Genomic DNA, 15,401 nt, shown 5'->3' on the forward strand with positions numbered 1-15,401 from the left:
GAAAAAAAGCTGCCAAAAGCAGAACATGGCTGAGTGAAACAAATACTCAGAGAAAAACCGCAGAAAGGAAAAGGAAGTCTGCAGCTCAACCAGATGTGTCAAAGATGATCAGATGGATAGATCAGGTGGTTTGCTAATGTTTGTTATTCTGTAAAGGCAGAACATTATTTAGCAGTGATGATGACGCCAGCTTTATTAACCATAACCTGATGATTGTGTGAGTGATGATTTAGAATTTAAACTAGTTTTTCCTGTTTATAGTTTTTTTTGTGTGTTTGTTTGTTTTAACTCGTATTCACTGGTCTCCCTTCACACGCATATGAACTTGAGTGACATCCCATTCTTAATCCATCGGGTTTAATGCCGAAGCATTAAGAGTTTCTTTCTGGAAGTAAGCTGAATCCAACTCCTGAAAGACAAACCCCACACCATTATCCTCCCTCCACCAAACTTTACACTTGGCACAGTGCAGTCAGACAAGTACCGTTGTCCTGGCAACCAGCAAACCCAGACTCGTCCATCGGACTGGCAGACAGAGGAGCATGGTTTGCTCCTCTGCTCTGTGATTTGAAGTGGTGACCACTTTATGGCCGAGTTGCTGTCATTCTCAATCACTTCCTCTTTGTTATAAAACCACTAACAGCTGACTGTGGAATATTTAGTAGTGAGGAAATTTTAGGACTGGACTTCTTGCACAGGTGAAATCCTATCATGGTACCACTCTGGAATTAACTGAGCTTCTGAGAGTGACCCATTCTTTCACTAATGTTTGTAGAAGCAGACTGCATGACCAGGTGATTGGTTTTATACACCTGTGATCGTGGAAGTGATTGGAACACCTGAATGCAATGATTTGGATGGATGAGTGAATACTTTTAGCAATATAGTGTATCATTTAAGTTGGTTTGATCAGGAATGGTGTGCTGTGACTTTTAGTATTTTAGTATTTTACACTTTTTAAATTGTTTGATTTTATTTACAAATAGAAAAAGATTGAGATTTCTTCAGATCCTTCAGAAACATTTTCTGAAAACTACCTTCAGCATACTTGCTCTTTTTTTGTCTTCTTAAAATGTGCTCCTTTTAGTTTGTAGCTACTGTCTTGCCAATTGTAGTTTTTTTATATCTGTTTTGCAAAGTTTTGTTTATAATTAGTTTCGTTAAATTTGGCTTTTAGTCACAGTTGTGTTAAATCTATTGTTTATCTAATGTTTTTTTATTTGTGGATTTTAGAAACTGTTAAAAAACTGTTAATTTTTGCTTTTTGCTACAGTTCTGCTGATCTTAGCTTTTTGCTAATGCTTTGGTAGCTTTGAGCTACTGTTTTAACTACAGTGTAAACTTTATCTTTTACCTATAACAGTTCAGTTAAAATTTGTTTCTTCAACAAATTTCATCACTCAGCATCATACTGCATCCCCCCCCACCACCAACAAATGCATTTTCTTTAGTTTAATTTTGTAGTTGCTGTTTGATCATCCGCTCATTTAGAGAAGTGGCATGCTGAAAGCTTTTTAACTTTTCTGTTTCTTACCATGAGCCAAAAGAACAGCAAACATAACAGTAGTTAAGATGCTGTGCCATTCTGTTTTGCTTTGTCGTGTTTCTGTAACTTGATCTCCGCTGAGTGGCACAACGTGTCGCTACACAATGCGATGGACACTAAGGGATGTTTCACGGCTGTTATTTTGTTGCCAACACACAACACCTCTTTCTGAGACGCACCGGACTTAATGACACAGGAACGCGAGGCTGTTTTTGTTGTGAGGGAGGACGTGTTTTGACATTTGCGGCCGCTCATTTCAGCCCAGGTGTGTTCGGCACGCGTGCAGGTGGAAAAGCCGGTCTCTCCTTTCGTGCTAGATGTCTGAACTGAAAGGCCGCCTGAATGAGTCTCTGCTGGGAAGGGGCTCGCTTCAAAGCCTAGCCAGGAAGTGCAGCTGTGCAGCTGAGGTGAGCTGAGTGGAAGGGAACGATGGGTTGGGTAAATTCCACCGCTGGTTCTCAGATCTGAAGTTCATTAACCGTTGATGCGTTCACAGATCAGAGAAAGTGCCTTTGTGTTGTTCTGGCTGGTTTTGACTCTGATTCCACTCTTCTTTACCTCAGTTTTTACACTTTTAGGTCTTTTTTTCGTCTCCTTGCTCAGAGAGTCTTGTTATGGCTGTAACAGACTGCCTGTCCCCCCACCCCCATCAGGTCTGCCAGCGTCTGGGCTGCTTGTGTCTGTGTGGGTCAGTAGCTGCAGGCTGTTTGTCGGCTGCGAGGGGGAGGTGTGGGGGTGGGTGTCAAGAGGACAGCAGTTGTTATGGGCTCAGGCTCTCTTTTCTAATCTCTTTGCTGCTACTGTGTCTCCTCGCTGCTTCTCCCTTCTCCACCTGCTCTTGATGCCCTCCCCTCGCGGTCAAAATCCCTCCTCAATGATAACTCCTACACACACACACAGCTCTCTGTCCTGCTTTTCTTCTTCGTCCTCCAGTTGTGCTCTTTCATTGCCTTCAGCTACTTTCCACTATTTTTTTGGTTGATCTTTTTTTTTTTGCTGTTGTTTTTTTATTTTATTTCATATTCAATACTTATTTTCAATCCCATCCAGTCTGACTCCTTCCACAGACATTCAATGCCTCCCTCACACACACACACACACACACACACACACACACATCCTGTCGACGTTGGTTGAGTCAATCAGACCAGCAGGTGTCCCTGTGGGCAGACATCAGCCAGTCCCTGCATGGCAACAAGAAGCTGGTACAAACCCAACCACCACACCTCGTGTTTCCAGCCCAGCACACACACTATCTGTGGCAGATTGCGGAGTTACTATAGCGTCTACAAAGTAGCTGTGATAACACTGCTTTATTACATATTTGTCAACATACAGTACAAAGAAACTACAAGGTCGAGGGAGAATTTAAATCCTGCCTTGGCTCCGCAGCATCTGACAAACAACAAAAAAAAAAAAATTGCTTTTTCTATTTGGTATTTTATTTGCATTCCAGGATGTTTCTATACACTGCTTATTTTTTAGTCATAGTTTGATCTTTACTCACAAACAAAATGTCTTGAAACAACTTGTTTTGCTGTGGAGTTCCCATCACAAGAAGGAGAGGAAAGCTGTCGCTTCAGATCATTATTGCCAGTTCAGTTCGACATATTAGCTGGCCATGGCTGCATTGTTTTACCAAAACCCTAATGCCACCATAAACTAGAGAGATTGCATTTACTGCAAAAAAACTACAGAGGGAACGATGAGTGCCGAGCGGCCGCTGAATTTGCTGAAGAAATTGAAACTAGGTTGTTAAAATTAAAGCAAAGAGGAAGCTAAAAGGAGCAGAACGGAGACAAAACACAAAAAAGACTGGAGGGGTAGCTAAAAGTTTAAAGTAGCAAATTGAGAGCTAAAAGAAGCAACAGACTATTAAAAAGCTAAAAGCTTCTTTCAGCTGAGGAGATTAGCTGAAATAAAACCCATCCTACCTACAAGAACTCTTGAAAGAGTAATAAATGCCTTTATAACATCTCGACTGCTGTCAAGTTTCTATTGCTTGTTTGCAAATGGTTCAAAATTTTTCGGCCTTGTTACTGTTTTTTTAAGTACTTTGTAAATAAAGTGTCATGATGTGGTATGGTCTGGTAAAAAAAGAAGTGCCAGCTCAAAACTAAGAGTAGCAAAACACTAGTCAAAATCTAAAAGTAGTAAAGGAATAGTGATAGTATTTGCTTTTTAAAAATCAGCATTAGTAGAATTACTATTAGCATTAGCACTAGTAGAATTTGTAGTCACAAAATTAACATTAGCAGTAGTATTAGTAGACATTAGCTTTAAAAACCATTTTTTAACAAGTTGAAGAGATCTGAATGTGTTCAATTAGGAATTGATTTTCTAAATAAAGTTAAATATTTTGAAAAGTATAAACCAAAACCAAAAATCATAGTACCCCTCTCCTGAACGAGCTGAACCTTTTCACGTATGAACAAAGAAAATGGCGTTAAGTGTGTAGAGCAAGTTAGTCGCCAAAAAAATGCATGCAAAAATAAAAACAGGAAAAACAATAATGCCGTTAAACCAGAAAAGCAGGCAGCTGTTGAGCATCTGGTGTATCAGTGGAGCTTTGGGTGTGCAGGGTGCAGGTACTGGCTCTTTACAGCTGCCTGTAATCTGTGACTGCAGATTTTCTTTACAACATCCATCCATCCATCCATCCATCCATCCATCCATCCATCCATTTTCTTCCCCTGCTTTTTCCTTTTCGGGTCACATGCAGCTGGTGCCTATCTGAAGCAGTCACTGTGCAAGAGGCGGGGGACACCCTGGACAGGTCTCCAGTCCCTCACAGGGACACAAAGAGACAAACAGCCATTCACTCTCTCACCTAGGGACAACTTAGAGTTACCACTGACTCTAATGTGCATGTTTTTAGTCAGGAAACCAGAATACTCAGAAAAAACTCACCCCTTCACAGGGAGAACACGTTAACCAGAAAAGGTCAGGAGGCAAACCTGTGACCTTCTTACTGTGAGGCAACAGCTCTAACCACTGATTCACCGCGCTGCCCAGCAAAAGTTTTTCTTGAAGTATTTTTAGCTGTATCGTGTAATTTTTGACTACAATAGTGATACTTTTTTTTTGTTTTTACATTGTTACTAACTTAAACAAATAAATGACACAGATCTTTCCTAAGTAATAAAACAACAGTACCGTATTTTGCATGCAAAACATCTGAACTGTTAATTTATTCACAGGCTTACGACCCCTACACTAAGACTGGAAAAAAAGATGCAAACATCAGACTGATGCAAAGCCATCATCAAGAAGAAAACAGTAAAAAAGAAATGGACACAAAATACCCACAAAAAATGCAAATGCATTTCTACTATTGTAGATTTTATTTCTTTCAGCCTTCTTCTTTTTTATGGAATATGTCTGTCTCAAGACACGATTCAAATTCTACATTACATATTTTCAGTGGTATTATTTTATGTAAAAAAAAAAAAATCATTTTCTGCCTTAGCTTTTAATACTTAAACACAACGGTTGCTGATAATAGTTTATTGCTGTGAGCTAGCAAGCTTAACCACATTTTTACTCTCTCTCTGAATGTACAGTAATAGTCTTAACTTGACTCAAGGGCATGTTACTGTCCAAAAGAAGAACAATGATCTGGCACCAAGATGTGCGCACTAATTAAAGCTCTGGTCTCATCTGAATGTTTGATCTAATTACCCCGGTGAATTTCAGGCTCACAGGATGCACATGGTTTTGGCTCTTCATTGGCTTTCTTTAACCTGATTGTCTGTGCAGAAAACTCTCTCTTTATTTATAGGTAATATGCTTAGAGATTCAAACACATTGGTTTGATGAAATGAGATGCAAATTAGTCATGCCAAGTGAACCGCGCCTCATATTTTTTCCAGTGCTCATTATTTATGAGCTGCCTCTTTGCTTGAAAACTGTTTAGTGATGTGTGCATGACGTGTTCACCAGGATAGCGTTTCAGTCCTTTTTTTTAAAGCCATAAAAAGAATTTTTACCCCGTGTTTTAATTGTTTTTTTCTTCCTCTTTTATGTACGCGACTTCCCACACCACCACCAGGACTCAGATGCTCCCCCCAGACCAGAAGGCGTCCACCCTCCGGTGTTCTCAGCCCTGCGCCAGTCCAGAGTGGTGTCATCCACCTCCGAGGAGGAGGAGGCCCTCACAGAGAAGTTCCTCAAAATCAACTGCAAGTACATCACTGATGGCATGGTGAGTCAGCTGCAAACTGCGCTCATGAAAAGCATGACACGCCACCCTGAACGTGTTCATGGACAAAGAAAGTGCTTTTATTTGAATTGAACAAAGAGTCAAATATCTCGTAGAGCTGCCAGCTGCACGTTCTTCAAACAGTCCAAACATAAATCAGGTTCTAGTGGCACTTCTGAAGCTGCCTCATCTGACAGGGAATCAGAGGCAATAGAAGGAAGGGTGGTGTGAATTTTCTCTCTAATTGAAATTTTTTTATTTATAAGAATCTCATCACTACTTAGAGTCATAGGGATACATGGCTCAACAGAGATGGGACTTTTCTTTAGTCTAGCTACAGTACTAAACAGAAACCTGGGGTTGTTCTTGTTCTCTTCCAATAAAGATGATTAATATGTATGTATATATGTGTATATATATATATATAACAAGTAAAAGTGTTTTGTCGCATTTCCATTTTGAATGAGAAAGACTGAAGGTCAAAGATTCAAAAGAATTATGACTAACAATTAGTTTAGCATTGATCAAAATTCCTGACTGAAAAATAGCAACTACTACTCCACCTTAACATAAAAATGTAGATAATTAGCAGGAGCGGATTCATTTATACTAACAAAATCCTCCTGTTGTAGCCAGGGTTCTGTAGGACAAAATAAATCAATGGTATGGGAGCCTGGGTTGTCAATAATTTGGATGACAAATTCCTAGAAAGAAGAGCAGCTTCACCCAGAGTGAGATGGATGCCGTCTCTCCACATCAGACCAAGTTTTACCCAAAATGAACTCCCAGTTATCTACGTATCCTACGTTGTTTTCAGGCCACCTCCTGGACACACACGGGTTGAACAACGACGTACGACCAAACATGTCATCACTGGTCAGGTTGGGGAGGGGACCAGAGCAAACTACAGAGTCCAACATAGTTTTTGCAAAGTTAACAACATTAATTTTAGCGGCCTTCGACTGGCATATGGAAATGGAAACACAGGAGAGCTGACAGTCAAAAACCCCTACTTGAATTAGGACTTTAGCTGACTAAAACAGATTTGATCTTCTCTTGTCTGTATGGTAGCGCTGATTTGCTATCCATGCTAAGTTTTTCCTTTTACTTTATAAAATGTCTTTAAGGTATCAGAGGTGTCAGAAGCCCATCACTCTTTTTTCCTGTTTTCAGGGTGCAGTGAGCGGGGTGTTGTTGGTGACACCCAACAACATCATGTTTGACCCTCACCGCATGGACCCCCTGGTTCAGGCCCATGGATGTGAGGAGTACGGCATCATGTGTCCTCTGGAGGAGGTGCAGTCTGCCGCCATTTGCAAGGAAATCACTGACCCCAAGATCAGAGAAGCCGTCCCAGAGTAAGAAAAAAACAACAACTTTATTTTACGTATCTCTGTTGTAGTAGTAGAGGACCACTTCTCTCAGGGTTAAGGACTTATGTAAGCACTTAGTGAATATGAATCTATAAATGCCAACATTTAATTTACTTCAACATGAATTTTTAACTTCACATCTGTCATGTTTACATCAGCCCCACAGAAATGCAGCTACCTCCCTGTAATCAGTGTCATTCTCTGCTGCACCCAAGATCAAACTGCATCACTATTCAACACAGTTTAATCCCCCCACATGCCAAAATAAAAAAGAAACGCCAATTACACCAAGGTTAATGAAGTGTGCCGTCACCCTCCTACATTGTAATTGCTCACCTCATTATGCAGGATGAAGCAGACACCTCAGAGGATTCAGTCGTGTTTCCTCCTACAGGTTTTCTGCTTTCAACATTTTCATTTATTTATTTCATCTTTTAGCTATTTTAGTCTTTCGGAAGACAAAAGTCCCGAATGCAGCGGTAAAATACAATGTAGCGAGATGAACCCTGTTGGATCTGTTTTCCTGTTTCCTTTTGGGGCAGAGTTGTGTTTAGCCGGCGGAGCGTTGCCAGCGGAGCTGTTACTCTGCAGGCGACTGGCAGGTTTCTGTGCCAGGTCCAGCTGTTTCCTCAGCTGTGGCCGATTGTCTGTTCTCTAGTTCTTCTTCTGTCCCTGCTGACCTCTTTCTGCGTGCTTGTTTCTCTGTCTCGACACAACGCTCTGCAACAAGTGTGCACAATGTGAAGTGTGAGTGTTGTTCCTGTACGTGTGTGAGCTTCTTTCCACAAACAAGACAGAGATATATTTGTGTGCAAAAAAAACAAACAAAAAAAAATCTCTGTTGCTGCAATATGATGTACAAAAATATGTGACTCTGAATGAAATGTAAAGCAAAATTCTACTTCTGTCTGGGCTGGTTTGATCAATATCTGTTGTGTTGAATTTTCATGCAGTTGAATATATTTTCCCTTGCCTTATCCGCACAAATAGGCTTGTCAGTAATGTAAAAAAGTTGTCTCAGTATAACAAAAATTATATTATTAATATAGAATTGGATGATCTGGCTGAAAGAGTTGATCCTTTTGGGGTGCAGTCCACATTCTGTTTCCCAGAGAAGAAGATTGATGATAACACACAGCAACTTTGCAATTAATAAAAAGGCTGGTTAACCACACAGAATTGCTCAACTGAGTCAATTTGTCATGTTTTGAAAATTATATAAGGGTGACATCCATCACACTTTTAATGTGCAGTGCTCCATTTGTGAAAGTGCCGATGAAAAACCAAGATTGGGTGTGTGTAGGAGAGTGAGAAAAGCAAATGTTTCTTAAGAAAGATGAATAGTAATCCCAGACTTGATCGTTGCATTCTGCTATACTGTCCACGATTAGCTGAAAACAAAGGATGACATTTCAACTAAAGGTCCAACTCAGAATTCCACGCATCTTATTTTTTTCTGAATTTATTTTCAAGACCACATTTCTTCGCTGCTGTCATTTTTTGAGCTGCAGTTTGTTTATGAAATAAGTTCTACTCCCAGGAGGCATTGTGCGCCCCCTGAACGTCATCCTGATTGTGTCACAAGAAGTCAGGTTTTTGTCTCGTTCGTGTAGAAAAGTTTGCACGGCTTTATTCTTCACTTGTTTTCATTACACCATCTATCTACCTACAAATCTAACCAAATGAGAGGTCAATTTAGACCTCTCAAAAAAAGAAATATCAGATATTAATAGATGGACTGTGATTCTATATCTGAATACAAGTTCTTGTATAGATTAGTAAAAGTGAATATTCTGCCAAAACCTTTGTATTTGTTTCTAATCTGTGTTGATTGGGACACCAGAACCCTTCTTTTAGGTTTATTTGGCCAGGGGAAAAGGACCAAAGATAAAGTACAAATATATTCACTTACCTAAGGAGAAAAGGGACCTTGGTCTTCCTAGTTTAGAAGACCACTACAAGGCAGCCCAGATTAAACCTCTAGTTGGTCGGTGTAATCCTAATTATAGTTTGAGATGGAAAGAAATTGACATTTCAATGAGGAAAGTAGTACCAACCGATACTTTGATGGGAGTGCCCTCTTTATTAGCTCATCTCTATGACCTTCCCTAACCTTTGATAACTGGCTCCCTAAAGGCCTGGGCTGAGGTAATTAAGAAACATTAGTTAAAAGATGAGGCTGAAATCTGGAAATGGTTTGCTATATAATCCAGACTTCAAGCCTGGGAACTATGATACTATGTTCAGAGATTGGTCTAAGAATGTTTTTGTTTTTTTTACAGCATATTGTACTACCATGTGAAGCTTTCAGTACTTTAAAGAAAAATTCAATTAGCAAAATCAGGACTATTTGAAGTATTTACAGGTTAGAGATTTAATGTGCAAAAATGTCCTGAAAGATGACAATCTAAATATGTAACAAATCTTAGGTGTTTGTCAAAAAGCATAACTATAAACTATATTGTAAAATCCAAAACCTAAATGGGAATCAGAGCTTAAACAACAGTAGTCAGAATGAAGCTCAACTTCAGTGAGAGAATTTAGTTAGAAAAATTAATATATTTTTTTAAGCAACTGCACAAAAACTAATTCTTCTAGTCAGACTTCCTGCTGGAGGCTCTGTGGAACTGTAGTGGCAAACCATTTTTATATCCTATAGATACCCTCAAGTGTACAAAACAAGACAATTACTTGTTAAAAGTCTCGTTAGTTGCCAGTAAATAGGCTGTGACCAAGAAAAGCACCAACTATAAATAAATGATTTGACCTGATCTACGGCATATATTGTATCAAACAGAAAGAATCACTTTTAATCTGCAAAATCAAAGTGGGGTCTTTAGAGATTTGTGGTTAGAATATGTGATGTAAATAAGTAATAAGAGGCCCAATTTGTATGATTTGATGTACTTTAATGTTGAAAACTGATAAATAGAAAATAAAAAAGACAAAGATGAATCATTCAGAACTATATCAGTAGACATTATTGGAGAACATGCAGGGAAATGTCAAGCCTTTTAGCTGTTTCTTTTGTTTTTATTGCCTTTTTTCCTCCTTTTTTTTTTTTCATCAGTGACCTGGAGCCCCTGCCAGCTGAGAGACACCCGTCCCAGCAGAAGGAGCTGGGAGCTACTGACTGCAGTAGCACGGCCCCACGCAGTGCCGGGGGCTCCGTCTCAGAGGACGTCTTCACAGAGACGGAGCTGTCCCCCATTCGGGAGGAGGAACAAGCATCCAACGAGGACCTCCGGCAGGACAAGTCCTCTGATGCTTCAACGGAGTCCGTGCAAACCCTCACCCAGGTGGAGGTCACCAGCTCACAGGCCCCGGGCAGTGCCCACAGCTCAGTCAGCCAGGAGGAGCCTGCTGCAGCAAAAACAGAGGACAATCCACCAGACACTGCCACAGTAAATGATAGCCAGTCGTCCCCCACGGGGTCGGAGCAGCCCAGTGGAGAGAAGCCACCAAGCACACCCACTAACACCACCACCACCACCACCAGCAGCACTAGCCAGACCCAGGAGCCCAACAGCAGCAGCAGCTCATCTCGCCCAAGGTCCCAAAGCTCAGCCACCACCTCTGTCTCAGCTGCTCCACAGGGGAACGCCAACCAGGAGACTGATGTCTCCAAAATGGACACTATGCAACAAGGCAACGAGGAGAAGGGAAATGCAGAGGAGACGCAAAAGGACGACTCACAGGACTCTGCAGAGGGTAAACACACGTACCGAGTGATTAAGGAAGTTTATTGTTTTTGTCTGGTGCAGGTATAGGACATTTTAGCTGATAATTATGTTCCTGGATTATCTTTTAGCTGCTCTGACATCCATTTTCCTCTGAAGGCAATCAAAGTGAATTTCTCTGCTGTCTGGTTTCTCCACAATCAACCTTTCTCATGTTGCCTCCTGATAACCTTTCTGTTTCCAATGTGATTTTGTGCTAGCTGTTGGAATATAAAGACGAAGGGAAATGGCGTGCTCTCCGTTCCTATCAGGTTTACAAAGCTTCGCTTGGCTTTATGCAGTTTTGTGCAGTTCTTTGATCTCAGGCTGTGGCGGCCCAGGCCATTCCTCTGGATGATAAGCTAAAGCCCATCAAACGTCACAATGTCACAAACAGACACGACCCCCAGAAGGGAGACTCAATGAACGATTAAACCCAACACCAAAATGCCATCTGAGACCGCATTCAGAGAGGTTTCTTTTATATTTCACATCTTTTTCTGGTGTTGCTTTCATCTGCATCTGTACAAATACTGAGCAATACAATCCTAAATAGAATGGGTTTTATAGTCAGTTTAGGTTAAAAGGCTTACAGAGTTTCTAAAAATTAAAACAGCACTTTGTGTTTTCAGATAATATTTTTGATTGATACAAAGTATATAGAGTAGTTATGAAGTTTATGTGTCAGTATATTTATCAGATGACATATTTTTTGCAAAATTTAAAGTTTTCCACATCAGAAGGTTTAGACCTTATAAAAAACTTTGAAGTACCTCAACATAAAATGTCAAATGATCTTTAGTTTTATTCCAATCAAGTAACATTATAACTGAGCTAAACCTGCGTGTTTTTTTACCCTTTCTTTTTGCACACTTTAGCATACTTAACAGAACATTGTAGCGCACACCAAAGTCAGCCTACGTTGATAACAAAGTCTAGATAACTTCTAAAATGTTTCTGATTGGCATCTTTTGATTAACAAACATAGGGTTTTTCAAAATAAAAGTGCATAACACAAACCACCACAGCTTTTATTATTTTTGGCTTGTGTAGTTGAACACAAAATTGGGATTCTCAAAAGATTTTTCTCTCCAAGTAGAAGCAGAACACACAGCTTTCTGCCTGACAGTTATTGGCACACAAACCTGAGCTGCAGAAGCAAGTCTAACTCACAGGCATCTCAGAAGAGCTCCCCAATATTCTCTGCATATTAACATGGCTCACACAAGTATAAGCAGCAGTGTTGGGGGGAAATAAGCTGCTTAATAACTAAATGAATACATTTTAAAAGTTCAAGCTGCTCCCACTTAGTTGTGTTGTCCAAGCAGATCATCCAGTCGTTTTCTGATACTGCTGAGGGTTGCAGGAAGCTGGCGTCCTCTTCCAGCAATCTTTGGGCAAGAGGTGGAGAACATCTGGACCAGGCTGCCAGTGCATCAGCAGGGCCACATATGCCCCTTTTATACGGGCTCTAAAGGTCCTGGCTCCACTCTACTCCGCTTGCGTGCATTTCCATCGGCAGTTTATCAAGGCCGGCCCTGCTTCTTTTGTCCCTGCTTTGGAGTCGGGCCAGCCGGGCCGGCCCTGCTTCGTGGGTGACACAAGCTTAGCTCCTGTTCACTCATTGGTCGTGGGTGTGACCAGATGCAAGCATAAAGAGCGAACGGTAGGAATATAAACAATAGCGTTAGCTTACCCTGCAACGTTTATGCCATCTGTCCCCCAGCTGAAGGAGCTGTAAAGCCTGAAATCTCCGGCAGATAACAGCTGTCCTACTCCGTGCAACAATCGTGGCATCCAGAGCATTTCTTCCACTGTGCCTCTCTTCCTGAAGTCTCAGGAGAATCCCCATAAGTTTAAAAAAAACAGCAACAACACAGGGCCAACATTATCCATAGCGCTTTCGTTGTTAACACAACTTGCGCTAAGTTTTGGTAGCGTACCCCCCCGCGCCACGGCCCCGCCCTCCGCAACACGAGGAGGTGTTCCTCTGCTACCGACCAAACTGGCCGGTGGAGACGCAATGCATTCTTTATAGAGCCGAGCCGAGTAGAGTGGACTAGAGCTTCTGAATTTAGAGCCTGTGTAAAAGGGGCAATAGAGACAAACATTCATTCATGCTCACACCAAAGGTCAGTTTAGAGTGGCCAGTTTAATTTAACATGCATGTTTTTGAGAAAACCCACACAGGTACATGGAAAGTGTTCAAACTACACATAGAAAGACCCCAACCAGGAGTTGTACCCAGGAACCTTCTTGCTGCAAAGCAGCAGTGCTAACCAGCTGTGTTGCTGTTAAGCCCCCAGACAGATCAGTTTTGTCATTGTTTACTGGTTGTGTGCTGTCAGTTATGGAGTTCTTGCTGGTGCAAAGTTTCAGGTGATCTTATTCAGCGTCCTGGCGCTGTGACTTTACAGCAAGCTGCTGATATTCTAGCACAAAGAGGAAAATTAGGGCAACTTTCAATTAAAAGTAAAATACTCAATCTGTCACCTGGTGTGTTTGTGCCACATAGTGACTAATGTTTGGTTTGTTAAATGGAAGATAACTAGGTCACAAACATGAGTTCATTCAGTCAAGGAGACAGTTTGTTTTTGTAGATGACTTTTGGTGTTTTTTAGTGTAAAATAGTTCAGTAAAATAAGACTGCATTCCTTTTTTCCATTTTCTTAGCTCACTTACTAACAGTGTATATGTTATGAATTTGATCTGTACAAAATCCAGGGTCATGTTAGTAATTCTGTGAAATCGGGTTTTCCTAGCTTCATATTTACAACAATAACAACAAATATACTAAACTTCAAAGCAACTCTCATAATAGTATGGGGGGGTTGCCATTTTTCTTTCTTCTGTGAACATGGTTTGTGTTTGTTTCAGTTACAGGGTCTGCTGAAAAGAGGAAGCATCGCTCTCACAAGTTCCTGTGTCTGCGAGTGGGGAAGCCCATGAAGAAGACTTTTGTTTCCAATGCCAGCGCCTCCATGCAGCAGTATGCCCAGCTGGGCAAGAAAAACGAGTACTGGTTTGCTGTCCCCCAGGAGAGGTCAGTCGCTCTGCCACACCTCCCACTGCTCCACAGCAGAGTGCTTTTGACTGCAAATGGAGAAGGGTTTGCGTTGGATTTAATAACAGGCTTTAAAATGATGGAACCCCTTCTGGTTCTGTGGTTAGAAAATATAAAAAGGAATGAATTGAAAGTGAGCCCATAATACGATTCTGATATATTTCTTGCAAGCCACAATACCTGAAGCACCTCCTCTCCAGTCCCTTTAATATTTGAGGCCAATCAGACATGAACTCTTTGTCAGGTTCTACTCCCCCTACCTGGTTCTCTCTCAGCTAGACAGCAAGATGATTTATTATTTATTCACTCTTCAGGGTGAATGTATGCCGTGGCACACACACACACACACACACAACAGGGGACCAGCTAAAACGGTTTTGTTCTTCCCAAAGCTAATGTACGTATCCTCAGAACAGGTTTTACCTGTGAATTTGTTGAAGTGTTTCTGACCTGCATATAAATCAGTGCAGTGTTTCACAAAACCCATCAGCCTCCGTTTCGTTGTGTTTTTTTTCTGTGTTGGGTCAGAAGGTCTGGATGCACTGATGCCAAGTAAGCAGAACTCATATTTACATTCAGAGCTTTTCACACAGCAGAGAGACACGGGAGAATATGTGCTTCCAACGTGTGTCTGTAAAATGTGGAGAAGTAACTCCGATTGCACCAAAAAGTTCTGTTTTTTTTTTTTTTTTACGACATTTGAATTAGACAAACAGCCAAATAATTTTGTAGGTATGGTATCAGAAATACCTCAAGTAATGGCAATAAAATCCCCGTCTTATCATCATTATTACCAGCTGCTGAAAGCGAAAGGTAGATTGTGCGTGCGCACTTGTGTTCATTAACAAAATATCTCATGAATCATTGTATGAATTTTGATGAAACTGTCAGTAAGTAATAACTGTCTGTACTTGTTAACGTTTAGAGTTCAAGACGGTCACCACAGTTAAGCGACCTTAACCAAGATGGTCAGTTTCACAGCTTTTGAGCTGACGCTTGGTGTATTAGTAGCTGAGTGTCATCTCCAGCGTATACCCCAAGCACTAACTGATCGCCCAAGATCTATTTTTAAAGCTCTATCAGTCAACTCTGGCTGTCTGTTAGCAAAATATTTCATGTACCACTGGATGGATTTTAGTGAAATTGTCAGAAAGTAATCATTGGATGTACATCTACAACACAAAAAAGGCTATAACATAGCCAGCTTACAGATGTGAAGCTAAAAGTTGGAGTAGTAGTAGCTGAGAGTTATTTCCAACACATACCGTTTTTTCCGGTCTATAGGACGCTCCTAAAAGTCTTCAATTTCTCAAAAAATGACAGTGCGTCTTATAATCCGGAGCACCTTACAGGTGCTGGTCATAAAATTAGAATATCATGAAAAAGTAGATTGATTTCAGTAATTCCATTTAAAAAGTGAAACTTGTATATTATATTCATACATTACATACAAACTCATATATTTCAAATGTTTATTTCGTTTAATTTTGATGATTAC

The 15,401-nt window shown here is 40.7% G+C and overlaps 1 protein-coding gene across 5 annotated transcripts in view; it reads left to right on the forward strand.

Moving 5' to 3' along the window:
• The window catches only part of oxr1a (oxidation resistance 1a), a 210,160-nt gene that overhangs the window by 181,159 nt on the left and 13,600 nt on the right, over positions 1 to 15,401 (forward strand). For 4 of the 5 annotated variants that reach the window (XM_017413196.3, XM_017413194.3, XM_017413199.3 and 1 more), the window contains 4 exons: positions 5,598 to 5,750; positions 6,921 to 7,105; positions 10,191 to 10,831; positions 13,717 to 13,882. In XM_017413196.3, the coding sequence (XP_017268685.1) occupies positions 5,598 to 5,750; positions 6,921 to 7,105; positions 10,191 to 10,831; positions 13,717 to 13,882 (1,145 nt within the window). The remainder of the gene's footprint in view (positions 1 to 5,597; positions 5,751 to 6,920; positions 7,106 to 10,190; positions 10,832 to 13,716; positions 13,883 to 15,401) is intronic. The other variant, XM_017413195.3, reaches the window with a different exon arrangement.

This window comes from Kryptolebias marmoratus, linkage group LG16, assembly GCF_001649575.2.
Source record: "Kryptolebias marmoratus isolate JLee-2015 linkage group LG16, ASM164957v2, whole genome shotgun sequence".
Classification (NCBI taxonomy): Eukaryota; Metazoa; Chordata; class Actinopteri; order Cyprinodontiformes; family Rivulidae; genus Kryptolebias; species Kryptolebias marmoratus.